The sequence below is a fragment of the Nasonia vitripennis genome, chromosome 5 (assembly GCF_009193385.2).
Source record: "Nasonia vitripennis strain AsymCx chromosome 5, Nvit_psr_1.1, whole genome shotgun sequence".
Classification (NCBI taxonomy): domain Eukaryota; kingdom Metazoa; phylum Arthropoda; class Insecta; order Hymenoptera; family Pteromalidae; genus Nasonia; species Nasonia vitripennis.
In genome coordinates, this window is record NC_045761.1 from 23,125,013 (window position 1) to 23,150,742 (window position 25,730).

Sequence of the window (25,730 nt, forward strand, 5' to 3'; positions counted from 1 at the left end):
GACGCAAACCGTAAATAAAATCGTAACGAGAAATACCACCTCCGTAACGTGTGCAGTAACGAAGGAACCCACAGAAAATTCGCGCAGATTCAGATCCCTATCGGGATGAGATATTGCTATTACGGCTCTTCACAGTATGAGAAGTGAGTCGGAGAAGACAATAACACACGACGTGATCGAGAAATTCGTACACACACCCGAGAGAGAGAGAGAGAGAGAGAGAGAGAGAGAGAGAGAGAGAGAGAGAGAAGAAAAAAATTCGTATAGCAAACACGAAAGAATGCGCGCGGAATATTGAAAGATAAGCTCGATATAAATACACGTACAGCCGTAGGCGGTCACTAGGCGCGTCTTCTTCTTTCTCACGCAGACGTGTGCGCTGTACACACTTATCTGTAGATAAGCCGCCGCGAGTCAGCAAAAAACTCTCCCGAGTATAACCTGCCGTGCGGAGAAAGAGCTTATCGAAGGAAATAGCGAGAGATTTCTTGCGAGTCTATTACATCGAGTATACCTATACGTGCGCAGAAAAAGCTTTCGTTTTACGTAAGGTGTAACTTTTTTAATTATCGATGCAAATTGGCAATTGTGCTCGAAGCTGAGCGTTTTTTTTTGCAAATTGTTTTTAACGAGAAGCCAGCGCTTCCGTGTGCGATTTTTGAAATCAGTTAAGTTTTGCTTTCAGAAACTATAGGATTCGAGTCCGTAAAGTAATAATCACTCCGAAGGTATATACACGTAGCGAATGAAATCTTTATGAAGAAATCTAAAAATGGACGTGACAGTGCTGAATAAGCGACGTTTAATCGGTTTTTTTAACGAAGGCCTACTTGAGCAGCTTTTCCGCATAGTTTTCCCGCTGCCGATCGAGATATAACACGTTGTACGAGGATATATTCCAACGTTTCGCAATAAACCCACACAGCGAATCTAATAAAACATACCCTACGCAAAAACGAACAATGTAACGCTGAAATTCCAGCTCCGAACGCAAACTCATCCGCACAGTAGCTGCGGTAAGAAAATACATGAATAGCAGCAGCTATACCCAGCTGTACATAAAAGAAGCTCCAAGCAGACTATATACCACAGAGACTATATAAAATCAATTTGCATGTAGAGCCTCGCGAACAGCCGCGCGTGGGCGGATGGAGCGTTCGATGACACTCTTCCGCTGCTGTAGTAGCCAGTTATGTAACTCCCGGCGTGTGCTTACACGCTCTCTCTCTCTCTCTCTCGCGTATCTATCCGCTGCGATAATACGTATGGGCCGCCGACGCACTTATAAAACGAGAAGCAATAAGACTCACTGCGGCACCTGCGAATAATCCAGTCGTTCCAGTTTTCGAGCTTTATTGCCGGCACGTGGGTGTGTGTGCGACGAGGAGTTGGAATTTAGGTGGAGAGGGTTTATGGAATTTTAATTTTTCTGCAGAAGCTGACGTTTGCCGATGATTAGTATCGCCGAGGTTTTGTGGAATTCGGTGGCTCGGTATGGATGCTAATTCGGCGAATAATTTGATGCGAGAGAGACCGATGTGCCGGCGGTACGTTTGATGACGGCTAAGACAAACAAGAGCGTCTTTGAATCTTCAAACAGAGAGTGACAAATGAACTGGGGCTATTATTCAATCGCGTGATTAATTGAGAAAACTGTTTTTCTCTTAGATACACACGTTCTGGTCTATATACCTGAATTTTTCACAGAATCAGCATTCCTATAGAATTATTGACAATACTATCACTGTGTATACAATATCATTCATGAAATCCTCCTACACAACGCCAGACAATACGCAATCCCATTAACCCGCCGTCAACCCTGCTATCATCGTCGACAACAATAACAAGTTAAAAAAGAAAGAGTCACAGAATAGAGAGCATCGCACCGAAGGCGTTTCGTCAAAATCGATCCGCGCCACCTACGAGTCAATGATGCACATATACGCACTGGTGCAGGAGGCCAATGAAGCTTAAAGCAGTGCATACAGGGCGGGGGCCTCTGCGATGCAGTGACTTCTCTCTCCCCCTTGAATTCTCTCTCCTCGAGCCCCGGAAATCAATACGAAATCGAAAGTTGGCCCGATGCCACTACTGTATGCAGTCGGGTCGTCGACTACAATCCACAGGACTATAGACTTTGGGCTCGAATATTACAGGTCGAGCAGCAATTGATTACCGGATGATTTACGTTTTTTCGGGCGTCATTATCTGCTTAGTCTCGGGCAATTAGTTGAATTGCTCCCAAACGCCATTGAGATTGAGTGGATCCGACGAGTAACAGCTGGCTATCCTCGGGAATGATGGTCAGTCGTATATACAGCGTTATCTGCTCTGCTAACGCAGTGTAAAAATAGAGAGAGGCTCCCTCGATCCGTCCATACTTTCGTTTCCTCTTTATCGGAACGATATGTTAATGCTCCGAACACAATACTTTGCTTATTGAAGTCAATACGTTCTCCACGTTCCCAGTCTGCTGTATACTTTCGAAAATATTTTGCTGTACTTACTCCTCGTCATATCGCGCTCGAAGCTGTCGGTTCGATTATATACAGGAGGAGGGAAGGAAATCTCACTCACCTGGAACAGAAAAAAAGTAAATTCGATTAAAACAAACAGACGTATAAAGCGCGCTTTTATAGGCCAATACACTTTCTCATCTTCTGCTCTATAATATACCGTACAGCGCTCTGCTCTTTCTCTCTTTCTCGGGTCAATAACCCGATAGCGGATAATAACTTCTATTCCAATTTTCCCTCCGTATCCCCCTCCCCTGTGTTATAGACCGTGTTTACCGTGCGCAATATTTTCGCGAAGGAGATAACGTCGCGCTTCCGACGACAAGTGTCTTCGACTACAGAAAATTGAATACGTACGAAGCTCTTCCGCACCGGGTATATAAATTCATCGAATTCGCGTGCAGCAGCACGAGAGAGCCGACGCGGTTAATATTACTTAACGAGAATTATTAAAGTTTTGAGGTCAGCGAGGCATTACGGCAGAGAGAGAGAGAGAGAGAGAGAGAGAGAGAGAGAGTCGAGGCATCTTGCATTCTAATGAAAAGAGTTCATGAATGGAGGAGGGGGAGGAGACTCTGTATCGTTCACGCACAATACGTGAATCATCGCCATCAACATACAACTGCATTGACCAACTCGCGATTAGCATTTTCGTCGGCTGAAACAATGAATGGATTTTCAAATTACGCGCCGTACGATTGATCAATCATCTATCTTCGATTCGTGTCTCTGAGTAGTGTTTTATCACCGATTAAATTATCATCCACCTATATAAGCTCGAATAAATGCATAGGTAACGGCTCTCTAAAAAATCGTCGAGAGAAGGCACGCGGTAATTAAGCTTTGATCTTCGTTCTCTATATACCTAGAGCGATGCACACGGTGCATTGGCCGGACCAATAGCCCCTCGCGCGCGCACCGCATGACCAGAGAAATGCGGGTCACGCTCAAATAGTCAGTGCAGCAGCGCCGACTGCAGCAGAGCCGCCCCGACTTTTTTACTTTCTTTGTCGAAGAGAGAGAGAGAGAGAGAAACAAAAAAGCTTATGCTCGCCGGGGAATGGCGCGGAAGAGGAGCAAAGTGTGTAAGAAGAGAAGAACGGATGCTTTTATTTTAGAGAGAGAGAGAGAGAGAGAGAGAGGGCACATTCCTTGCATTTCTCCGGTGACAAATTTTTCACATACAGTGTGTCTGAGAATTCGCTTTTCGGAAATCTAAAATACAGGAGCTATGGAGCTACGGAAATACAAGCTTTTAACGAGAGTATACTATAATATCACGCACAGCCGCATCTCGCATTCTATAATTACCCGGGCGGCGCTAAAAAAGCCCGGAAATCAAATAGATTTCCCGAGGAATGTCAGCTATACTGCAGCAGCCGCTCTCTCTCTCTCTCTCTCTCTCTCTCGGCGTCAAAATATTCTCCCGATGCAGCTCACGCTCGCACGGCCCCATACGCTTTTAGAATGATAATTTTACCCTGGGGGAAAGAAGAGCACGAGTAACCGGCTGCAGCGGAGTACAGAATACCCGAAAACCTCCAAAGTCCTGACTGACTGACTGACTTGAAATCGAAACCGCGAGAGAGAGAGAGAGAGAGAGAGAGAGAGAGAGAGAGAGAGAGAGAGAGAGAGAGAGAGAGAAGCTGAATGAATCGCGGAGAGATCAGTTCTGTGAGATAAAAAACAATGCGCGGGTTATTTTTAGGCCTGAGAACGGCGATTTTTCTGGAGGGAAATTGTTGATATTTGCAAGCTACAACTATTAACGCTGTGATGTAACCCGACTGTGGGCTGATTAGATTGATTCTGCCGATTCGAACTGGTCTGGACACGAGTACTGATATATATCACAAATACATGAGCAGTTTTGGAAAACTGCACTCTGTACTCGAGAAAGAGGTCAGCAGGCCGAGACGAAAATCAGAGCACACACACACATAAGCCGAAACTCTGGAATCCGACTGATTCACGCGACAATCGAGTTACGTAAAAAAAATGACATCCAATTTATCGCGCCGTCATATACGAGAGGTGCTTATCTTAATGAGCAAATAATCATCGGTTCGCTCCGCGAGCGAAAAGAGATCGCTCTTACATACACCGGCGTTTCGTTACCCTGCATGCACTCGCACACTTCCACCAAAAGGGCAGTCCATAAAAAAAAAGAAGAAGACTTCCCCGTAATAACGAGGATGAAAATAATCGTCGCCAAGGTAAATAAGCCTCTGCACACTATAAGCCGTATATCCCTACGTATACAGAGAGAGAGAGAGAGAGAGAGAGAGAGAGAGAGAGAGAGAGAGAGAGAGAGAGAGAGAGAGAGAGAGAGAGAGAGAGAGAGAGAGAGAGAGAGAGAGAGAACAGAGCAGAAGGCGCCATCCTCTAGGAAACGTCCTTCTAATAATAGCCGGGGATACAGGCAGCATCAGGCCATCATGAAAACATCGGCTCGCCGGCTCTCTCTCTCTCTCTCAAGTCTTAATGCTCGCTGTATATACCTATACTCCTCTCTCTCTCTCTCTATCTATCTCGCTCTCCTCGTCATCCCCCGAGTAAACAGAAAATTCGCACGAGATGAGAGTAACCCACACGCCCACATCGAACGTTAGACTAGTCACAGAGCACACCGGCGAGCCGAATCTCGCGATGAAAAAAGGGCGTAGCTCTCGCTCACACCACAGACACACACACACACACTCACCCATTTTTCAGCAAGGACGACACGACGCTGATGCTCCGCTGCGGTGTCCTACAGGATGGACCGATCCAAGAACACACTATAGGTATATGCCCGCGACTCGCTGCTTCCGCGCGCGAGGTACTGCTGCTGTACAGGGCAGCACAGAGTTATCTATAACACACCGCACTCTCGACACCTTGTTTATCCGGGCTACTAAGCGAGCAAGGACTACGCGCGTATACTATTTTTGTTATAAAAGTCAGAAGCGAGCTGCCGATGATGCCCAGCCCCCGCGAGTAGCAGCGCTGTCTCGCTCGGTTTTCGTACGCCGCTCCCGCGGGATCAGCACTAGCAGCATGGCAGCTATGGGCAAGAAAGAGAGAGAGAGAGATGGAGCTGCTTTTTTACGCGCGACTCGTCTGTGTGTGCGGAGGAGGGTTACACGCACTTGTGTAGGACGATGTACTAGTGTGAACTGGGGTGGTTTGGACTGATGGACGATGGGGGCGCTCGATCGGAACTGGTGCGTGGGTGCAGTTAAGCTGCGACCGGAGGGAGCGAGATGGGTTTGTTCGGAGAGATGGGAGGAGGTTAGGGTTCGCTGACCGTCAGAGAGCGCGAGTTTGAGAGAGTGGAGTGCGCGGGAAATTTGAAAGCGGGGTGGAAGGGTCTTGTGTTTTTTATGGAAAAACGTGATCGTACGGTGTTGTTAGGGTTACTACAATATTGATTGGATTTCGTTCTCTGTTCAGTACGTGAATCGTTTATCCTTTAAACGTTATTTTCGATTAATTGGATGTTGAATCGACGAACGCGACGTTACGATCGAGGCAGGGAACAGACCTCTGATGTGTGATACCGCTGGGTAATTTTACGGTCTGTGTGATCGAAAAATCGCAGAATTTCATACCGGCGCGGCAACTTATCAACCGAAACTTCTAGAATAATCAATGTTGTAAAAATGTATGCTCTTCTGTTATCAGGAGTGTAATCCAACTTTCTAGCATACGCGCCTATACCTCAGCTCACTGGTGCTCAACATCTTGCGAATAAAATTATTGGCGATAAATTTTAAGATCTACTTTGTCCGTTGCTTGTAGAAAATTTATTTATGAATATGATATATTTTTTAGTATACAATAAAATATATTATCATTTTCCTTTGAATTTCACCATAATAGCTAAATGTTACTATTACAATTATTAATTAACCACTGTCTATATTCTTATGCAATTAATAATTAATCTACTGCAAATCGTTCACCGAAGACTGAAATTCAAAATGTTATTCCTTATTTATTTGGCTAAGCATAATGAATTTACACATGTCACTTCACTCTATTTACATCCAATTACACTTGATCGATGTAGGCTGCAGATGTCACGAGAGATAAGCGTGCATAGAAACACTTCGATGAAGCAAACAAATAAGAGGTTGACAAACTTTTTATGATCGACTGATTCTCAGAAAGCGTCTATGAAGAGTCAAAGTACTATACATTTAAGTACAAGTATATTGTTCTTAAATTTAGAATGTAAACAATATCCGATCGGTAGTTTAATAATGAAATTGCAAAATGTGCTGTTGAAATTGTTCTTTTTCACCTGTGTTCAAGCCACGCATGGTCATTTTGATAATTTTAAAAACGAGGATGAACTGTCAAACTCTATGGTGAGATACCATCGTATTTTTTTTTTTTATTAATTTTACTACACAGTTATAAAACTGATTTATTTATTTAAAGATCGACATTCTCCGCTACTGCTCTGCTCCGATCGACGGCATAGTGTTATCCGGAAACTGGGACTACAAAGACGTAATCAAACTCAACAAAGTCTTCAATTTTTCCTTACCTCTAATCCTCATCGGCCTCCACGAAGACTTTCATTTCAAAAAGCACAAGCGCTTAAAAAACATCTACAATATGACCGATACCGTCATGAAGAAGAAAAAATATCCAGGCGCAAATTTCCTCATTATGGTACATTCCAACAGCAGCTTATCCCAGGCCTTAAACATGCTGAGAGAGTCGGTTCTGTGGAACCACGAGGGCGTCTTCCTGATCGTTTGCAAAAATTTCGAGGACCGATGCAGAACCGCTGGATCTTTTCTCTATCTGGCTTGGTCCTTCCATATTTTGTCCGTTACTCTTTTGTGCTACGACGACGACGATGTCCTGCAAGTTTATACTTTCAATCCGTTCACGCGACTGGCGCCGAAGTTTTGGAACGTCGTCGAAGGGGAGAGAGAAGGAAAGGATACCAGGTGGACTTTGTTGAAGAAATCTGTAAACGATCTTGTCAACGTTTCCTGTGAGTATTTTTACTGCTTATATTTCGCGTTTGGAAACGTTAAAGTTACGAAAATATACAAATTTAGATGCGACCATCTGCGAGAACCTAAACTTCGACAAAACGAAAAACCTGGACGGCTTCACCCTGAAAATGGGCGCGTACATTCACCCGAAGCTTCTCTCCTACGACCCTAAGAAAACCGGTCTTCGCCGATTCGGCGGTGTGAACGGCGAAATATCACTGGCGATTTGGAGTCATTTGAACGCCACAGCCAGTATAAATTTCTACTCGAAATCCGGCTTCATCGACGACAACGGCTCGCTCCAAAGTTCCCTGCGAGACCTGCTCAAAGGCAAGATCGAAATATTCATGAACATGAACCTGATGCGCGAATTCTGGAAGCTACAGAGTTACCCTCACGAGACTGCCGGTTTCTGCATGGTTTCCCGCAAAGATTCGTTTTCGCAGGTCTCGTTCCATTACTACAACGTCTTCCAACCCGAAGCTTCGCTGTTCCTCGGAGTCATCTGCTTGACCTTGGCTGTGACCTTGAAGTATCTCACGAACCGATCTTTTCACTTCGCCGCCTTGGAACTGGTCAGGATGATCGTTATGACACCGACTCTGTCGACTCCGCGCAATCCTGTCATCAAAAGCCTCTTCGTTTACTTCGCGCTACAGATGATGCTTCTGAACACGTATACCCATAGTAGGCTGACGTCCTTCGACGTCGTACCGAGGACCAGTCCGACGATCGACACCGACGTCGACCTGATCAGGTCGAACCTGATGATCTACGGGACACTGAGTTACAATGAGCTTTTTGGCGCAGATCCGTGGCTGAAGGACAGATACAGATTCGGTAAGTACCCAGAGTGCGTCGAACGTCTGATGAGAGGAAGCCGCATAATCTGCATCGCCGGATGCTACGAGGCCAAATTCAACGCCTACGAGGGTGACGTTCTACACGTGTCCGATGCCATAAGGCAGTTCTACATGAGCTTCTCGGTGAACGAGTACTGGCCTTTTTACTCGAAGTTCAACGAAGTGCTCAGGAGACTGAGCGAAGCTGGATTCATCAGGCTCTATCGGCAGAGAGAAGCCGAATCATTTTTGCGAGATTTGAGCAGTAAGAACAAGGATTATCGCGGATTCTTTCAGCCGTTCTGGTACTTGTGGATCTACGGGACGGTCGTGGCTGTTGTGGTGTTCTCAGTTGAGATGGTTTTTTACGAAGTTAAGAAAAGGCTGGAAGTTAGATGAGCGAAAAGTATTGATTTCGTTGGCTTGTGTGTATCGAAAATAAACGTTTATTTTGTGCAAAAAAATTGCGTTTTTTCTTCTTCTTATCGAAGAGTCAATTTAAAAATGATAGGTTGGACAGGTATGATATAGCTACGATCGATGCTTGGAAGCTAAGTAAGATCAATATCATGTAATAGTACGACTGCGTAAGAGCACCGTGAAACTTGTTCCAGGAATGTTGTTAAATCATGTTCTGTTTGTAATCGTATTTAGAAAAAATATACCTTCAATTCTTTTATTGATTATAAAAGAAAATTGTTTAAAAACGTTTCACCAGTGGTATGAAGTGACAGACATGAGTCAAGCTTTCATTCTGACATTAGTCAAGTTTTTATTAATATTCGATAATTTGAAGTATTACAGATTTTCACTCGACAAATCGATGAACACGAATACTACCGATGTAGTTACCGCGAATTATTGAAAATTTTTCATAAAAAATGTACTCGCGTTCTTTCTGCTTAGTGATGAGTAAAAAACTGTATTCACTTTTTTCACAACATTTCGTTTTTTCACGTACGCATTAGTGTGTCGAATTAATTTCGGTTTTCCGATGCAAATGCCTAGCCAGAAGAATAGGCTTTGTCGTATACGTTTTGTGCAGCCTTTGATTCGTCGTTACAACGTATACCGTTACCATAATGAGCTGCTAGTTTTACTTTCAATAGATGACAATCGAGGTTCCGGCTTTTATTATGATTAATCGATTTCACGCGCAAAGTACAAATTAATGACTCGATGTAAGTATGCGGAAAGATTTTCTCTTTGAAAAAAGCTTGCTTTTTTCCAGTTGGTTACAAAGCAAACCTGCGCACAATCTATATGTTTGTTATTGTAGGTCTTGGAAGAAATTATTTATTTAAAGAAATATGACGTAGCTCAGTATCGATTAATCGTAAGAATAGCAAAGGGATTTGCTTTGAAGCAAGTTCAAAGCATGAATATTGGATACTATTTTATTCAAGTATTTGTGCTAAAATTGCTGATACTGGAAAGCCTTCAGCAAAAATTGGAAAATGATTACGTACGGCTGAACCATACCAACGAATTGACGAACACTATGGTAAGGATTATTTATAAACTAATCATACTTTAATTCAAAGTTATCACATTTTACTTCTCTTACAGATGAGTATTTTTGAAAAATGCTTGAAAAACGAATCTGCACGCAACGTTGTGATAGCACGCGATGACACGATATTGATCGAAACGATCTCGAGATTGGTTCCAATACGTTTGATTAAATGTCAAGAAAATTTGACCGAATTTTCTCACCAAGACGAGCCAGGGAACAATTTTATAATTTACGCTTCTTCGAGTTTGGTGCTATCGACGACTTTGCAAGCGTTGAAAAATTCCATTTGGTGGAATTACGAGGGATTTTTTCTACTAATTAATCAGAAATTTGGCGGCTGCGAAATGGCCAGTACCTTATTACATCTGGTTTGGACTTTTAACGTTTTGTCGACGATTCTACTATGCTTTAATTTTAATCGCCGATTAGAATTCTACACCTTCAATCCATTCACTGATTTCGCTCCGAAATTGTGGAGAGAAACCGTCAGCGATTATGGCAAAGGAAAAAACCCATGGACCTTGTTCAAAACATCGTCTTTGAATTTTTCACGTAAGTTCTAACAATTTTCATACTTAGTAAGCAATTTTTAACATTTATTTTTTTCATAAATAATTGAAACAGATCCCAGAATTTGCGAGAATTTGATTTTTGACAAAACCAGAATACTAAAGGGTTACGCGATAAACATGGGCGCGTACGTGCACTCCTTTCTACTCGAATACAACCCGAACAAAACGGGCTTGGATCGATTCGGTGGTGTAAACGGCGACATAACTCGAACCGTTTGCAACCATCTCAACGCCACAGCTAACGTTAAGTTTTACCTATCGATGGGATTCATCGACGATCATGGTATGTACCAGAGTTTTCTGAAAGATCTTCATCATGGAGACCTCGACTTCGCTATGAACATGAACTTGATGCGTCGGATGTGGAAGAAACAGACTTATCCTCACGAGACATCTGGTTTCTGTATGGTGTCTTTAAAGGACCCTGTTACCTTCTTGGAAAAGATTACTCTGGTCTTTCCTGCCCAAACTTGGGTGTGGTTGGGTAAGCGTCGAAAATACAAAATACGCTCATATTCTTACTGCACTGAGGGTTAATGCTCCGAATTTTCAGTTATCATCTTCATCGTCTTGATATTCGCCCTGAAAATACTTCTCAAGCAGAGCCTCTTCTTGGCTGGATTCGAGTTTCTACGAATGTTCCTCAACACGCCCATCTCCAGGCTCAGTCCACAAGACTCAGGAAGAAGACTCTTCTACCTGGTAATCGTGGTGATGACCATGATAATCAACGCGATTTTCCAGACTCGTCTGAGCTCGATCAACGTTTCGACTCGAAGCCACCGATACATCGATACCATGAGTGATCTGATCAAGTCGAACTTCTTCATTTACGGGACTTTGAGCTACAAAGAATTATTTTCCGACCAGACTGTGCTTCGACATCGCTATCAACTGAGCGAATATCCTGATTGCATAAACCGACTTAAAAGAAATGAACAGGTGATCTGTTTACCAGGATGTATCGAGGCGAGATTCGGTGCTTACGAAGGAAACGAGTTTCACATTTCGAGCAAAGAGCTGATGCTGTTCTCCATGGTCTTCTCCACCAGGGAAGACTGGCCACTGCTGAGTAGATTCAATGAGATCCTCAGGAAGATGAGCGAAGCTGGATTGATCAGCTTGTTCCGGAGGATAGAGGCGCGGCACTTCAAGCATAATCCGGACGATCGCCAAAGAGTTCCAAAAATTTCCGTTGAAAGTTTGGCGTTTGGTTTTGTCCTTTTGTTGTCGGGGCTGTCACTGGGTATTGTATGTTTGATCATTGAAATTGTCACTATTTTTGCTAAGAAATACAGTTTGAAAAAATCGCTTTTTAACAAAGTTTTTATGAAGTGAATTGATGATTTTTGTACGACCTTATAATTTACAATAAAAGGCTTTGATCATTTTAATGCAGTTTATTGCATCATGTCGTTTCTACATGTGTTCTCCTCTCGCCATGTTCATAATGCGCGTCGATGCGTATAATAACGTACACACGTAACGCCAATTACAATACTCTACGCGGCGTAAGTGTTCAAGCCTTTGTTTTACATTGGTACAAGCTAGAAAATACTTTATTGAATACTTTGTTTATGCGTTGTCTCTTTTTCAGTTTTTTTACATGTTTATAATCCACGTGTTTCTCTCTTTACTTTAAATTCAATATGTATATTATATTCGCTGTATACTCGAGTGCGTACAACTGCATACAACGAGGAATGACCTTCTGCGAATGGCCCAAGACTCGAGCTTTTTTTACACAATAACTATTCTGTCATGATATTGGAGATTATACGCTAAACTTACAGAATGAACACATTCTATAACGAAAAAATCTATATACGGACGTTGCACGCGCGCACTTTAACTTGTTTTAAAAATCATTGAGCACATAATATATCTATACACAAGCTGTACACGCACCGAATTCGTAAGGCTCGCTGATGTATATATTAAGTTTTTTAAGTTGTGATAATATTTTTTTTAACGTCGAGCACACAAAATACTATCACAGGCTACCACTCGAAAGGATCCCTGTACTAATCGTTGTCATGCATCGAAGTATCGTATAGCTGTATAATTTGTGCTGATTCGTAATTTTTTAAGCAGCCTTTAACGAAGTATGCGCAACAATTAGTAACGAGAAGCTTTCGGATTTTCTGGAATAACGAGAAATAAAATAAAATTAAGGCGTTGTGAAAATTGTCTACGTCTTTCTAAATTCGTATTAATACACTGCGCTGCGTTTCGAAGAAACACAATAAAATTCAACGGTCTAATCAACATACAAAGCGATGCTTTTTCTACATCACTCATTCTAAACTCTAAAGATAGTCTTTATATTTACATAATTGACTACCAGCTTCTCTTTCTATCTTTGTGTCATACAGTTAGACATTCCTGTCGACGTCAGACGATTTGCAAGGATGTTAATACTTTGGTGAATTAATATGTGTGTGGTTGACGCACGTGACATAACAAAGAATCAAATGAAAGTATAACGAAAAATTATTGGTAACTTGGACATTGTCTGACATGAAGCCATGAAAATTAGTACGATAAATTTCTTTTTTAAATGACTTAAGTTCTTCACCCATTATTGATGCTCTTTCTTAATCATTCCATTATATTGTACTCAATGAGGAATTCATTTGTACTGCATTAGACATTTACAATTGAAATTGATACGCCAATTTGCATTCGGCGAGTCGATAAAAATTACGCAAAAATTGCAGAATGCAGCATCAAGTGTGTTTACCTCTTGAATTATTCATGTACCTCGAAAAGTATTTCAAACATAAATTTCTAAATGTAAAATAGCGATCGACAAGATTGTACTTTCGGGTTAAAATGTTCAAGCGATAAAATTTTTCAAAAAATGTTCAGACTCATATTCGTTTAAATCAGCAACGTGATATTCGGTTAAAAGTGGAATTCTAAAATGACCTAAATTTAAGCCACTTAAGTCGGTGAGAAAGTCTTAAAGCTTGATTATCCTCAAACAGGTTTATTAGAAAATTTTTAATTTTCAATAAGTAGCAAAATTTGTTCGAAATAATTCGTTTATGCGTCAATAAATATTAGCTTACCATTCGAAGATAAAGTGTTACTTATAAAATAATTTAAAGTAGAAAAGTATATCATACATAAATTTTCAACTATCTATTAAAACTTAAAAACTTAAAGTTTCACTATGTGATTTTCTCACCCTCTTAGGTAATTTTAACGCTTCTCTTACAGCTAATCAAACACCGCATTTGAATAAGACTTTCGTAGAAAAAGCTTGGTGCATCTTGTACATATAATACGTCGTCAATGCGCACATATCACGTTGCTGGATAGCAAAACGGTCAAGAAAATGAAAACAGCAACAGACAAGACAAGATTAAAACTTTACAGAGCTATCAATCTCGACCTGCATTTCCCCCATCTTTCCAGAAGCTTTTGCCTCTCTTCCAGATGATGATCCGACAGAGTTCGAGGGATTCCCCCGGGTCCTACTTGACCCGCCGATTTAAGTTTTCGTGGATCCAGATTAGCACCTAAAGTTTGCACCCCCTTGGCAAACTTGGAGAAGGGAGAGAGGATATCCTTGGCGGTTGCGCTGACGGGCGAAGTGGCATTTACAATATTTGACTTCATGTTTTTCAGGGCAGATTCGCTTTTAGATGAACTAATTGTAAGCGTGAGGTCCTGCTCAGAGGTGGACCGTTTCTGACTTTTACTGCCATTATCGGTTTGTAAAGTACTACCCTGTGGGCATTTTTAATTTTTGTATGACACGCCTAACATCAGTTAGAAGAATTTTATTTTTATTTTATTATGCTCACCGACGGAGAGCCTGCATCATCTGGCGCTGTTTGGTTATCCACTTCACCCGATGAATGACTAATGTTTTTAGGTAAATTCAAAGACGTCGGAGGAACAGCCTTGTCATGTGATGCAGTACCGAAACTTTCCCCGACACCTTGAATTGTAATCTCGGGTGTCGTTGCGAGATTTCTCTGCGACGATGAATCCGAACAATTCTGCTTCATGTTAAACGCAGCCTGCTTTAAACGTTAATAAATTTTAGTATACATATGCCTATCGAGACAAATTCGATTAATATCTGTGACAGTTTTACCTGATAATTCGATCCATTGACATCCAAACTACCGTCAGCAGCGTCCGAAGGACCCTCTGCTTCCTTTCCCACTTCGTCGACCTCGTTGTTCTGTACACCCATTATGATACCGATAGTGGGAGTATAAGCCTCCATCAAATTCTTGTCGTGATGGAAATCCTTTGGCCTCTCCGTCTGTATGGGTATCAAATCGATATTCTCATCGCTACCTCCTGTACTGCTGCCGTCGCTGCTGCTGGACTGGTGCATTTTACCGGATAGTTCATGCTTGCCGAGAGTAAAGGTTGGCTTGATTCCGTCGACTATCTCTGATTTTCTACCTATGCTCTTGGCCAGTTCTATAGGTCGTTTGGCCGCTAGACTATGACTGAACTTATTTAGCTTACTGAACTGCTCGGTCATGTTGCTCAACGCTTTCGTACCTACGAAATATTATAGAAAATTGTTGTACGAGTCTTCAAATGAGTGTTTTATTTTAAACAATTTAGGAAAATTACCAGCACTCTTGAGAGCATTCAATTGGGTCTCGGAAACATTTCTCGTAAGTGCAGGGAATGACGCGATATCCAAGAGACCAGCGTGTCCTTTTACGTTGACTAATTTACTCTTTCGTTTATCAAGAGTCACGTTCATAGCTATTGGCACCTTTTCCATGCCTGCGATTTCCATCGCCACGGAAATAGCTTCGGCTATCGCTTTCAAGGATTCTATTCGAAAACGATAAAATAATTAGTTAACAAAGGTTCGTTAATATTTAGACGCTTTAAAAACACAGCTATTTACCTATAGTTTCTTCTTCAGTTTTTATCACAATCGCCATGTTGTTGAAGAACCGCAAATTCGTGCTGCGGAACATGTGGAAATATCCGCAGTCACCAGCCACTTTATAGTGTATCCTTATGCAATAGTGATTCTTATTCTTGAATAACGAAACTGTATTCTCTGGTTGGCCGCATTCTATCAAAACAATGTCTGAAAGCAATACTCTTTGGTAATTCGTCACTTTGTCAATTTGGTCATCGTAATCGGCAACGTAATAACTATCATGCGTCAAAATCAATATACTATCCATCTCTGTTTCAGTGGGATCGCCCGTCCTACATTGTAAAGAGATAATTAATGAGATACTATTCGTCATGGTTATCGTTAATGCATCATAATAGGTATACAACTGTACTACTCACACAGGATCGGCATCTATCAATCCCCAGCTATTGAGGATGAATTCCGGATTGGGAATCAACAATTTTTTACAGTCTTCGATAAGCAATTTAACGTGAACTGCTGTGGCGGCATTGTCCTCCTCTTCTGTTTTTTCTTGGAATACCTCTTCGCCGACGTTATTACCTAACATCATGTCAATCGTAGCTTGTCGATAGACGTCCTTAAACCGATTCAAGTAATACCTGCAATTAACGCAATTGGTAAATCGTCGCCAAAAAAAAAATACAGAAAAAAAGTTTATACATTGTTTTAAGTACACAATCATTAACACAATTAGCAATAGAATGTGTAATTCAAATTGTCTAATCTAAGTTGTAACACTTATATGCATCGTGCGTGCTAATTTTTTTCAAATTAAAAAAGCCATGCCTACAGTTCTGCACATATTAATCACGGATCTAACTCAGTTGTTAATAACGGATGGGTATAGACCATTTTCAGTATTAATCTAAACCGAAACAATTCTCTGTATACAAGCGAACTAAGTTAAGCCTTCAGGCGTAAAATCAGAAAAAGAACATATCGAAAAAGCTCAAAGCAGTCGCACGAACCTTGCTAAATCAAACATGATATTGGCGTAAATAAATTCGGGATGTGTTGTAAGTTGAACTTGTATGTTTGGTGGTTTCGCGGGTATAAGTTCTAGACAGCAATTATCTATTATGTTTAAATAGTGCGACCAATCGTCATTCAGCTGATCAAGGTCGATCGGATACCCTAGCAAGACATCTATCGTGGCCTGACGTATATCGTCCAAAAAGTGTTGCTGAATGTATCTACGGTAAAATTAGAACAGCTCTTTCAGGGATCTCGCGGTTTATAATAATTTTGCATTTTTCAACTGACTTTGAGATTGGAAAGAAATAAAAAAAAACAATCATCTCAAAATCAAGTATGACGAACGATGCTTTTTCATACATATTAACATTCACATGTAATTCGAGACTGTGACAACAACTCTAATCAAGAAGACAATTCTAATCACTCGATTGTACTTATGGCATGTGTAATTGTATAAAAGCATTTGATGCAAGATGACACGTCGAAGCGATTTGTTGATCAATTACCTGTTGGCGGAATTCATTCCGTCTTTCATCAGACCAGTGAACTTTCTTTCTCCAGTTCTCGTGTAGTCACCCTACGATATATTTGAACATTAAAATTTTTACATAAATTTCTATGTAGAAGATTCATTATTTTCAACGATATCTACCTTTAAGGCGTTTGTTCCGGCGTACTGCTTACTGATAATGTCGCCATTATTGGCCCAAAGCAATTGAAACGTTTGACGAAGATTGGTGGGTAAAGTCCCATCGGGTGGTATGAGACCAAGTTTGGAAAACTGAATTTCCATAACAGCTTTGCCGAGAGCCGTCTGCACAACGTTGGTTCTATCGAGACAGTCGATACAGTTCACTCGGAACACACCTTTCTGCATGCAAATCGGACCCTGCTTGTCGTGCCAGCAGTATCCCATTTCCGCTAGAACGGGTGTGAGCGCCGAGACGAGCAGAGATACGTTCTCGAAATGCATCCCTCGACTGGAATAAAAATGCGAATGTATTTATGGGAAATTCGAATAGATCTCGTTGTGTTTAAATCACCGCTCTGATTTACCAGTATTCGTGAAAATCGAAGGTAGTGTAGGTGATGTCTGGATGATTGTAGTTCAAGACGTGATTACTGTAAGCTTCGCAAATTACACTTTCTCGGCCGCTTTGTTCCACAAGATTTACAATGCATATCGGTCCATAGCAATCGAGCTCTTCCGTGAAATGCTTTTCAAATGCCACTTGCGTTTCTGCTTCGTCTGTAACAATTGTAAAATATTGAGTACTTCGAAGTTGATATTGAATTTACTAAAGTAAGTATTTATACCTCTATCTATTCGGGGTGGTGGCTTGTATTTGTATCCAGGTTGGGACCAGTAAACTGGCACACTTCCTCTAACTTGAACAAAAGACACTTGATGATCGTGGTACCAAACTAATTGCTCTGTCTCAACATAATTAGCGCACTTTCCATCTTCGTCCACACCTCGGCGTTTATACCTAAAATTACAATTTTTAAATAATCTCTCTAGGACACGAATAAAACAGTTCGAAAGATGAATATAGCGTTACCTAGTTCCTGCGCGAAACCTACTTCTTCTTGATATGATAGCTAGATTGAAAATCTCGTGAATTGGCTGTCCATCAAAGCCTACCTCTACTTGACATTTTTCTATCTGTACATATCCCTGTATAATGGGCAATATCCAACAATCTGCTTTCGCTGTCTGCAATATTCATTCATTATTATTCAATATACGTCCATGACAATATAAAGTTAAAATAGTAATTTCTTACATTTAAATTAATGATATCTTGCAGCATGAACTTATTCCAAAAGAACCTATCGTCAATCGTTTGCCACATAGGTAAATTCTGGTTCTCCTGGTCCTTGCCACATAGCCTCTGTAAACTATTTGTTATATCTCTGGTTCTACAGAAGAAGAATGAATCTGTCTCTGTAAAAATTTTGTTCAATTCCTCCAGTATTCGCCTCTCGAATTTTTCCTTATCCTTGACACCTGTTCTTTTTGTGACAGTCGACTTGACCTGAGAGGTGGCAAGTGCAGCTGCTTGCTGAGTTGTATTTTTGATGGTATTGGTAGCACTTTTGATGGTACCCCAAGTCTTTGCAAAACCCGCTTTCTGTGTATCGAACAGACCACCACCGGTAGGTTTCTTTCTGAATCCATGCTGGTGTTTAGCACAGGGCAACAAGCCTATGTCAAAGTTTTCCGAGCCCAGGTGTAGGAAAGCTACTGACTTGATTTTGTAAACTACGTGTCCACCTTGCAGTTCTCCAGCTGATGCAATTTCCTTCACCAGCATCAAACGAGTCTCCAACACATTGGCCTGTTCAATCTTCCCAACGATTCCGTAGAATAAGCCAAGGCACTCCAAGTCATTTGCACTCGCCCATTCCCAGTCTGAAAGCATATTGAATCATGATAATCAATATTTTTGTTTGCATATAGTCAAGCATAGCTTATTATAAAACATTCAGTCTTGATCATATAGTACAGTGAATTATTAATAAAAAAAAATATCTCTTAAATATCAGTTGAAATTTATTAAATTGAATTCTTCAAAAAGATCTCTCCATCTCACCAGATTCTACTATGCAAAAAGCATATTCGCGATATTACACGAGAAAAGCAAATCTCTTTTTTACTGAACTTATAATAAGCCGTCCAATCAATTTATCACTGAAGCGCACAAAGGACGCCGCAATTTTATAAGAGAAAAAGGCAATATTTTTCCATCAATAATATCGAACAAAAGGTTTCATCGAAATTCCACAATGGAAAAAATGCACCAACCCTTTGAAAGTTCAACGAAACCATCGATCGCCCGCACAATATTGTAAAAAATAAACGAAAAGTACCCATATCCTATAAACCTTTCATAACAAAGAACGAGAGAAAAAAATAGAACGTTGTATCCGTCGTAACAAGCGAGTGACATGTGTGTGTGTGCGTGTGTTTAGCCCTTTGTGACAAAATCCAAACTCAAGAGGATTATTGATTGACCCAATTGGAATCTCGATCGAAGTTATAGTCGTCCCGGAGGACTTTCATTCATAAAATATAAGATACCTCTACGCGCGCGAGTAGCCGGTGAAGTTTATTTATGTACACAGAGAGAGAAGGAAAGCGAAGTGTTCGATCCGTCAAGTTTTTGACAAGCCTAGAGAACTGACTAACGTCAGCAGGAAAAGGGGTGAGTTTGCGTAGTATAATAGAGACGTTTTTGTTTACTTAGGGTCGGTGCTTTTTTTTCATGGGCTTTGTGGCGTTTTTTTTTAATTGTTGCTTTTAATCAGCGTTAGAAAAACGTTTACGCGGTGTATCTTCGGTTTGAAAATTTCAGATTTGTTAGTAAAACGTTTTATTTTTATGAGTTTAACGAGAGCTATATGCGGAGATCGTAAAAATGTGCGCAGCAAAGCACAAAAGTGCATATCCATGTTTGCGAGCTATACATCAGCGATTGGTATTTTACGCGCGTGAACCATTATTATACGTTAGAAACGGGGAAGCGAATCAATGATTATTATGATTAACTGAATTTGTTGATCTCGATTATCCTAATTATATTGCGAACTTTTGTTTGATATAGAAGTTTCGATGTGCATTTAATTTAGAGATAATGTTATAATAACGAAAAATCCTATTATAAAAAACGGCCATTCATCAACACACAGGCACACACACACACATATACACTGCACACACACAGAGAAGGAATTCCGAGAAGTTAAAACTTCGCAAACTAGTTCAGTGAGGAAACTTTCAGTACCTTATAACCGTGTTTGTTACACAAGCAAAAGTTTTATAAACTTATACCGAACATTACCTAAAGCCGTCACGTAAACATTTTACGCGCGCGCGAACTCGTTCGAAACTAATTTTTGAATTTGAATGGTTCGAAAAATAATTTTTGAATTCGAATGGTTCGAAAACTCAAGTATGATATTTGTAACGGCTGCAGAAACGTATCAATTAATCAAAACCTGAGCTACAGCGCTCATGAATAAATTAGCGGCGAATCGTACATGCGCGAGAGCTTCTAAGCGGCTTTTCTTCGTTATAAGGAAAGCGATATAATAACGATAATATCGACGAGCTTTCGGTCAAACCAAGTTCTCGCGGGGACGTCGATAATATGCTGAAATATGTACGATTAAATTAGCACATTTGAGGAAAGAAAATCGAAGTTCCTCGCCGAAAATAGAAGTAAACCAGACGAGTCTATAGATCTGCGGGTAACAAAAGCTCCGGCTATAGGACAGGGTGAAAGACCTAGTCGCTTTTTTATAACTTGTTCAATGGAAATATAAAGTTTTTTTTAGGTAATAGCAAACAAATTTTTTTTAAACGATTATTATCAAGTAGTGTATTGGACGTGTGCTCTTGTTTGCTGGAATATTCAAAGGAGGTTAAAGCTTTCAGAATGAGATTAAAGATTACACTTATATCAAGCACTTGTAAGATGTCCAGAAGAAGAAGAAGAAGATGTGAGAAGCAGATTAGATTGTCTCTGGTGCACCTTTTTGTCACACTTCTAAGTCAATTTGTGAAATAGTTGTGTGTGAGACAAGTGTTTTTAGTCATTATCAGTTCTAAAATTACGGATGATAAATATTTTGTTGGAAGATTAAGAAAAAATTCAATCGTCCGCCGATGAGGTAAAAATGTTTCTATGCAGCAATAAATCTTTTGTTTAGTGCTAGTCTATGTCTAATTGAGGCTTTGATACAGCATGCTGTCATCAGTTGAAATAATCACATGTTAATTATGCGACAGGTCAGGCACATAAATATTTCAACATTGATATCACGAGTACAAGTTGTTCGGTTCTGAAAGCAGACAATTGAAAAATAAAAACATGAACATTAGTCTAATTCAAATTTTGCAAGGTATATTGATTGCGTGAAATTGTATTATTTCATGCAATCCTATATACCAATATAGTTTTGCATTAGTGAAGTAAAAGTGCGCAACATGGCTAAGTACATTGATTTTCCACAGCTGCTCTCAAGAGATCCTAAACAAAGATTAGAAGTAGAGCAATAGAGATCGCCTGGAGTCAATAATTCTTTGGACAAGCCAGTATTTCCTGACACACGTGTATACTGAAAGCAAACACTACTTTTACTTAGCGTAATCATCTCTTTTTGTCAATACAAGTGCAAAAAACCTTGCAATGCTTGAACTTCTACCAGATACAGTGGACCTTGTACACCTTAATTTTTCTCCTACTAGGTCAACGCAAAATTAAATGTCCCAACTAAAGACAATCTAAAATCTACCATCGAAACATCTTCAAATCAAATCTGCCAACTGACAGCAGAGCAGAAGCATATACCAAAACAGAGAGATTAAGTATACATCCTACATATATGTATACATTACCCGACTTGGCAGAAAACTCGCCCGTCTGCTTGTCCCACCAGAGGCTGTGGCTCTCCTTCACGAAGATGAAGTGCGTGTCGCTGCGGAAGAGCTCCATTGATGTCCAACTGCAGACGCGGCGACATCAGGTTTAGGTGTCCGCTTTTCACACGCCCCCGACGACTCCTCTCGCGCTTGTGTTTTCGCAACGAGTTGGCCCACGCACACGTTCGATTCCCGCAGCAGCAGTGCATGTACTGATACGCGATGATGACAAAGAAACGGTGGCCGGTGGGAGTGAGCGCGAGGGGGTGGGTGTGTGAGGAGGAGAGAAAGTTTGACGTGAAATAGTGGCGCCGCCGCAAGACGACGTGGTGGATGTGATAACTACCGTTTTGCAGGACGCATGCGCACTTCGTATGTTTTGCTTCGTTTGTTGCATTCTGCATTACTCGTTCGGCTTTGGAGCTGATGGGTACACATTGCTCTAAGTGCTCGTCGTTTTGGAGAACTGACGCTTTGCGAATATAGACGTCGAGCGTCATTTGGCGCATGGCTTGGAGCCGATAATTCGTCGAGGAAGAAGGTATCAGTCAGCCCTTGCCATGACAACCTCAAAGGACTTGAATGTCGCGAGAAAAGCGCTGGTCGTTTCGTTGGGCGAAAATTCCAAAGTGTACTTTGACAAAATGAAGCTGTGGTTTCAAATGAAGACGACGAAAGAGGAGTTCGACAAAGAAGCCCGGAGTATCATGTCAGAGGACCAAGTGCATCTGCACAACGAGTTTCTCCTTTGCCTGTTCAACAAAGTTCGCGGACTCGTTGTGTCGGCTCCACCGAGGATAACCAAAGTGAACAGTGCACAGAGCAATGCGCAGAATTTGAAGGAGAAACGCCTGCGTTTGAAACGAAAGTACAAATCAGACAAATCGAATTTCGAGCCTGCAGATGTGTACGCAGAAGTCTTGAGTCAGGCGTCTTCACCGGTGGGCGACGAGCCCATAGGTGCAAACCGATCCAGTGCACAGGAGCTGGTGCTGCCTGACCGTACCTTTGTTTTGGCCAGACTCATGCTGGCTGCCTGGGAGAATAATATGGATGGAGCTGAAGATAACACTGCGCATATTATAATTGCAGCAACTCAAGTATTTCTGAAGAACATTTTGACAGCCATGATTACACGAAGAAAGGGATTCCGCATTCGAGACGAGTCTTTTATATACAACATTGGTGAGACGGTACCAAGCTCGTGGAAGAGGAATACGTCGTCTATCATCAGAGAAGAGAAGTTCACAAATCCGACGATCGTTGTGGAACCTGCTGGGCAAATGCCTAATCCAAAGATGTGCATAGAAGACGCTGAACAAGCCACGGCTTTTGCTCTGGCCTGCTCAACACAGACTTTAGTGTCGGTTCCTCCTTGCATTAGTATTGCTGACTTGCAACAAACGTTAAAGATTCAAAAGAACCTTGTGAACAACCACACAGTATATGCAACCAATAAAGAAAGACTGTTTACTTATAATACGCACTCAACAAGAGAAGACTTGGAAGCTCAGAAACTTTTGACATAGTTATGAATTATATATTTCTAAGATATGTAAACAAAAAGCTATTCATTTTTTTTTAATAAATCGTTATTTTTTTAAGAGTATGCAAATTGCTTTTGATTAGAAACCTTGTAACCACCTATTTTCAACAATTTGATTTGCTTTTATTTGATTTAAAATATTTTTACGTAATTAAAATAGTAATGGAACAGAGGGTAACAAATATGCAAACAGAGATATATTAAACATATTTTATTTTTTATACATATTCAAAAAATTGTAGGTACATTTCATCAGTATAGATATTTACAGAAAGTTCAGCAACGCTGATCTTATTTTGTTTCTTTTAATGTAATGAAATAGTATCAATATGCCATTTGAAGTGTAATTTCGACATTGAACTAGTATATCTAATAATTTGCAATTAATAACACATAAAAAGAGAAAAAATAAATTTTTCTATTACAAAAATATAATAATTTTAATAAAATATTTTCACTGAAATGACTTTTGAACGTATATGTATATGTTTGACTATATAAGCCAGACACAAGCAGCAAATCCAAGAATCCCAAATTTTACTGCAGAGAAGAGGTGAAAAAATATTTGCCTTTTTCAAAATATAATCACATGCATCTTCATTTTTTATAGTTTAAAATGTAGAAATTTTATCTCGTAGTAAATTAAGTCGTCTAGAGAAGTAATTGTCATTACACATTGATTCACTTTAATTTATCACTAGTAGTTAAAGTTAAAGTATAACATTAGTTTCATAAATGACTGTTCTCACTGGCAAAATTATGCATGATTAGAGCGAGCTTGATCAGTCTCAGTTCGTTTGCTGCTCTTACTCTTCTTAGACCGATATTCCTCCCATTTCCTGTGATTTAAGACCTGAAAATCTTCTAGAGGAGCAATTGCCTCCAGATACTTTGACAGCTTGAGCAATTCCCTGTCCTTATCTCTATTTAGATGAGCCTGTCTGAATGCTCTTATACGTAATCCTGACTGTGGATTCATGATGAAATTTCTTCTAATATCATCAAACATAATGGTATTCTTAGCAGAAAATTGCTTGTATTTTCCCCAAATGATTCCCAGAGGTTTCACATCTACAACACCGTACTTTGGCGTGTGAACTGAAATCATGGCTAGAGAGTCTAAATGAAAGGCAATCTTATAGTCCGGATGATTTGATACTCCCAAGAGTCTCATCTTTTCGTTGATCCACTTCATGCTCGTGGCAGACCAAATTACAATGTCGTAATTCCTGTAGGCGCTTGTCAAGAATTCATGCAAGTATGGTCTCATCAGTTGGAGTCCAGTCTCAGCCACTGATCTGTGATCGAACAGAGTATAGTCGATATCAAGAACGAGCAATTTCTTGCCCTCCCTCAATGGGTTTAATTCTTGAATTTTGTAAGTCTCGATTCTTTTTTGAATCTTAGCAAGGTAGATTTCAGCCTTTTCAATCTCAACCTCCTCTTCTTCGATATCCAAGTCATTTATCACATCGGGCATGTTTTCTGGTGCTTGGCTCACTTCGGCGATATCCTCTTCTCGCGAGCCCATCATCATCAGTTTGAATCCAGGCTTCAATGCCAGTTCGCTTATGACATCGGTTTCCTGAACTGGTTTACCTGCAGATCAACAATAATATTGTTAATAGTAAGAAGTCAAATCAATCAAAAGCAGACGAGTAGCAAAATTGAAAAGCAAGCAAATCATGAATTTCTCAGTATATAATACTGAGCATCCGCAGAAACAGCAGTAAAAATGTACAAATGGAATAAAGTATATGTGGTTGGTGTTTGTTTATAAGAAGATAAAAATCCAACCTCTAAACTTGAGGTTGAGGAGTTTTTGTCTCTCCGGTCTGACGCCGGTCATTTTGTGAATTTTCTCTTTCAGCGAGAGAACTGTGTCGTTTTCCCCGATGTCCGTGATGGGATACTCCTCGCCGCTCCATTTCACCGTGATCTGCACTTCGTTTTCCATTTCGATTCAATTTTCGCACTCTCTGATGACAGACAAACAGATGAACCTATATATATACATGTGTAGAAAAAGAGCGAACTGCGAAGACGCTTTGTCGGAGCTGCGGAACCTGTACAGTGCGGTATAGTGTATGCTGTGAGCTCTATTGTTTCTCCTGTGTGATAGCTCCATTTAGGGATGGCGATATTTTATAAAATATCGATACTTGCATACCGATAATATCAGTAGAGCAAATATCGATATAAAAAATAATTTTAATAAATACTTTATTATTAATTCTCAAAATAATTGGTAAGGGTCACACTAGCGCCAAATCGCCGTGCTAAATCAAATGAGGATTCGCCTGGTGGCGTAAATTGGAATATAAATAATTAAGGCGAATTATATACACTGCTCTTATAGTCTTATGGGAGATTTTATAAAAACAAGTATTTACATCACTATACACATGCAC

General features: G+C 40.5%; 6 protein-coding genes across 11 annotated transcripts in view; 3 read left to right on the forward strand and 3 right to left on the reverse strand.

Annotated features, from left to right (window-relative positions):
* LOC100123688 (actin-binding LIM protein 2) overlaps positions 1 to 5,716 on the reverse strand; it is a 28,024-nt gene extending 22,308 nt beyond the window's left edge. For 2 of the 3 annotated variants that reach the window (XM_032600494.1, XM_008209039.3), the window contains exon 1: positions 5,224 to 5,716. In XM_032600494.1, coding sequence (XP_032456385.1) covers positions 5,224 to 5,227 — 4 coding nt within the window. In that variant the 5' untranslated portion in view covers positions 5,228 to 5,716. The remainder of the gene's footprint in view (positions 1 to 5,223) is intronic. The other variant, XM_032600495.1, reaches the window with a different exon arrangement.
* Positions 5,717 to 6,766: 1,050 nt separating this feature from the next.
* LOC116417601 lies at positions 6,767 to 8,913 on the forward strand. Its single transcript, XM_031931404.1, has 3 exons — positions 6,767 to 6,874; positions 6,948 to 7,515; positions 7,583 to 8,913. The coding sequence occupies exons 1-3, from the start codon at positions 6,767 to 6,769 to the stop codon at positions 8,758 to 8,760; spliced, it is 1,854 nt and encodes a 617-aa protein (XP_031787264.1). The 3' UTR covers positions 8,761 to 8,913.
* Positions 8,914 to 9,097: 184 nt separating this feature from the next.
* On the forward strand, positions 9,098 to 11,798 carry LOC103316297. The gene is made up of 6 exons (XM_031931403.1): positions 9,098 to 9,205; positions 9,641 to 9,865; positions 9,931 to 10,036; positions 10,307 to 10,429; positions 10,502 to 10,933; positions 11,003 to 11,798. The coding sequence occupies exons 1-6, from the start codon at positions 9,098 to 9,100 to the stop codon at positions 11,785 to 11,787; spliced, it is 1,779 nt and encodes a 592-aa protein (XP_031787263.1). The 3' UTR covers positions 11,788 to 11,798.
* Positions 11,799 to 11,834: 36 nt separating this feature from the next.
* Positions 11,835 to 22,023, reverse strand: LOC100123683 (phosphatidylinositide phosphatase SAC2). Of its 4 annotated transcripts, none has more exons than XM_016985549.3 (14): positions 21,750 to 22,023; positions 18,133 to 18,761; positions 17,908 to 18,062; positions 17,663 to 17,835; positions 17,402 to 17,594; positions 16,998 to 17,325; positions 16,852 to 16,922; positions 16,336 to 16,560; positions 15,745 to 15,966; positions 15,344 to 15,657; positions 15,058 to 15,267; positions 14,561 to 14,982; positions 14,265 to 14,486; positions 11,835 to 14,187 (listed from the first exon to the last, which is right to left on the reverse strand). In XM_016985549.3, exons 1-14 carry the CDS (start codon positions 21,844 to 21,846, stop codon positions 13,828 to 13,830), a joined length of 3,621 nt encoding a protein of 1,206 aa, XP_016841038.1. In that variant the 5' UTR covers positions 21,847 to 22,023; the 3' UTR covers positions 11,835 to 13,827. The 4 variants fall into 4 exon arrangements, with proteins under 4 accessions (XP_016841038.1, XP_016841039.1, XP_032456391.1 ...); XM_016985550.2 differs by having other exon boundaries at positions 11,844 to 14,187; positions 14,265 to 14,483; positions 21,750 to 21,846; XM_032600500.1 differs by lacking the exon at positions 16,336 to 16,560 and having other exon boundaries at positions 11,844 to 14,187; positions 14,265 to 14,483; positions 21,750 to 21,979.
* A 120-nt stretch (positions 22,024 to 22,143) lies between these two features.
* LOC100123681 (transcriptional adapter 1) lies at positions 22,144 to 23,382 on the forward strand. The gene has a single exon (XM_001607318.6). The coding sequence runs from the start codon at positions 22,334 to 22,336 to the stop codon at positions 23,300 to 23,302; it is 969 nt and encodes a 322-aa protein (XP_001607368.1). The 5' UTR covers positions 22,144 to 22,333; the 3' UTR covers positions 23,303 to 23,382.
* Positions 23,383 to 23,515: 133 nt separating this feature from the next.
* Positions 23,516 to 25,391, reverse strand: LOC100114521 (ubiquitin-like domain-containing CTD phosphatase 1). Its single transcript, XM_001608019.6, has 2 exons — positions 25,117 to 25,391; positions 23,516 to 24,918 (listed from the first exon to the last, which is right to left on the reverse strand). Exons 1-2 carry the CDS (start codon positions 25,274 to 25,276, stop codon positions 24,077 to 24,079), a joined length of 1,002 nt encoding a protein of 333 aa, XP_001608069.1. The 5' UTR covers positions 25,277 to 25,391; the 3' UTR covers positions 23,516 to 24,076.
* Between the last annotated feature and the right edge of the window lie 339 nt (positions 25,392 to 25,730).

Coding starts and splice junctions, on each gene's coding strand:
- LOC100114521 (XM_001608019.6), bottom strand. CDS start 25,276: ATGGAAAACGAAGTGCAGATCACGGTGAAATGGAGCGGCGAGGAGTAT. Junction 24,919..25,116: donor CCTCAACCTCAAGTTTAGAG/GTTGGATTTTTA, acceptor GTTGATCTGCAG/GTAAACCAGTTCAGGAAACC.
- LOC100123681 (XM_001607318.6), top strand. CDS start 22,334: ATGACAACCTCAAAGGACTTGAATGTCGCGAGAAAAGCGCTGGTCGTT.
- LOC116417601 (XM_031931404.1), top strand. CDS start 6,767: ATGAAATTGCAAAATGTGCTGTTGAAATTGTTCTTTTTCACCTGTGTT. Junction 6,875..6,947: donor ATGAACTGTCAAACTCTATG/GTGAGATACCAT, acceptor ATTTATTTAAAG/ATCGACATTCTCCGCTACTG. Junction 7,516..7,582: donor CGATCTTGTCAACGTTTCCT/GTGAGTATTTTT, acceptor ATACAAATTTAG/ATGCGACCATCTGCGAGAAC.
- LOC100123683 (XM_016985549.3), bottom strand. CDS start 21,846: ATGGAGCTCTTCCGCAGCGACACGCACTTCATCTTCGTGAAGGAGAGC. Junction 17,326..17,401: donor TTCGATTTTCACGAATACTG/GTAAATCAGAGC, acceptor TTTTTATTCCAG/TCGAGGGATGCATTTCGAGA. Junction 14,188..14,264: donor ATGATGCAGGCTCTCCGTCG/GTGAGCATAATA, acceptor AAATGCCCACAG/GGTAGTACTTTACAAACCGA.
- LOC103316297 (XM_031931403.1), top strand. CDS start 9,098: ATGAGTCAAGCTTTCATTCTGACATTAGTCAAGTTTTTATTAATATTC. Junction 10,037..10,306: donor CTCGAGATTGGTTCCAATAC/GTTTGATTAAAT, acceptor ATCGCCGATTAG/AATTCTACACCTTCAATCCA. Junction 10,430..10,501: donor ATCGTCTTTGAATTTTTCAC/GTAAGTTCTAAC, acceptor TAATTGAAACAG/ATCCCAGAATTTGCGAGAAT.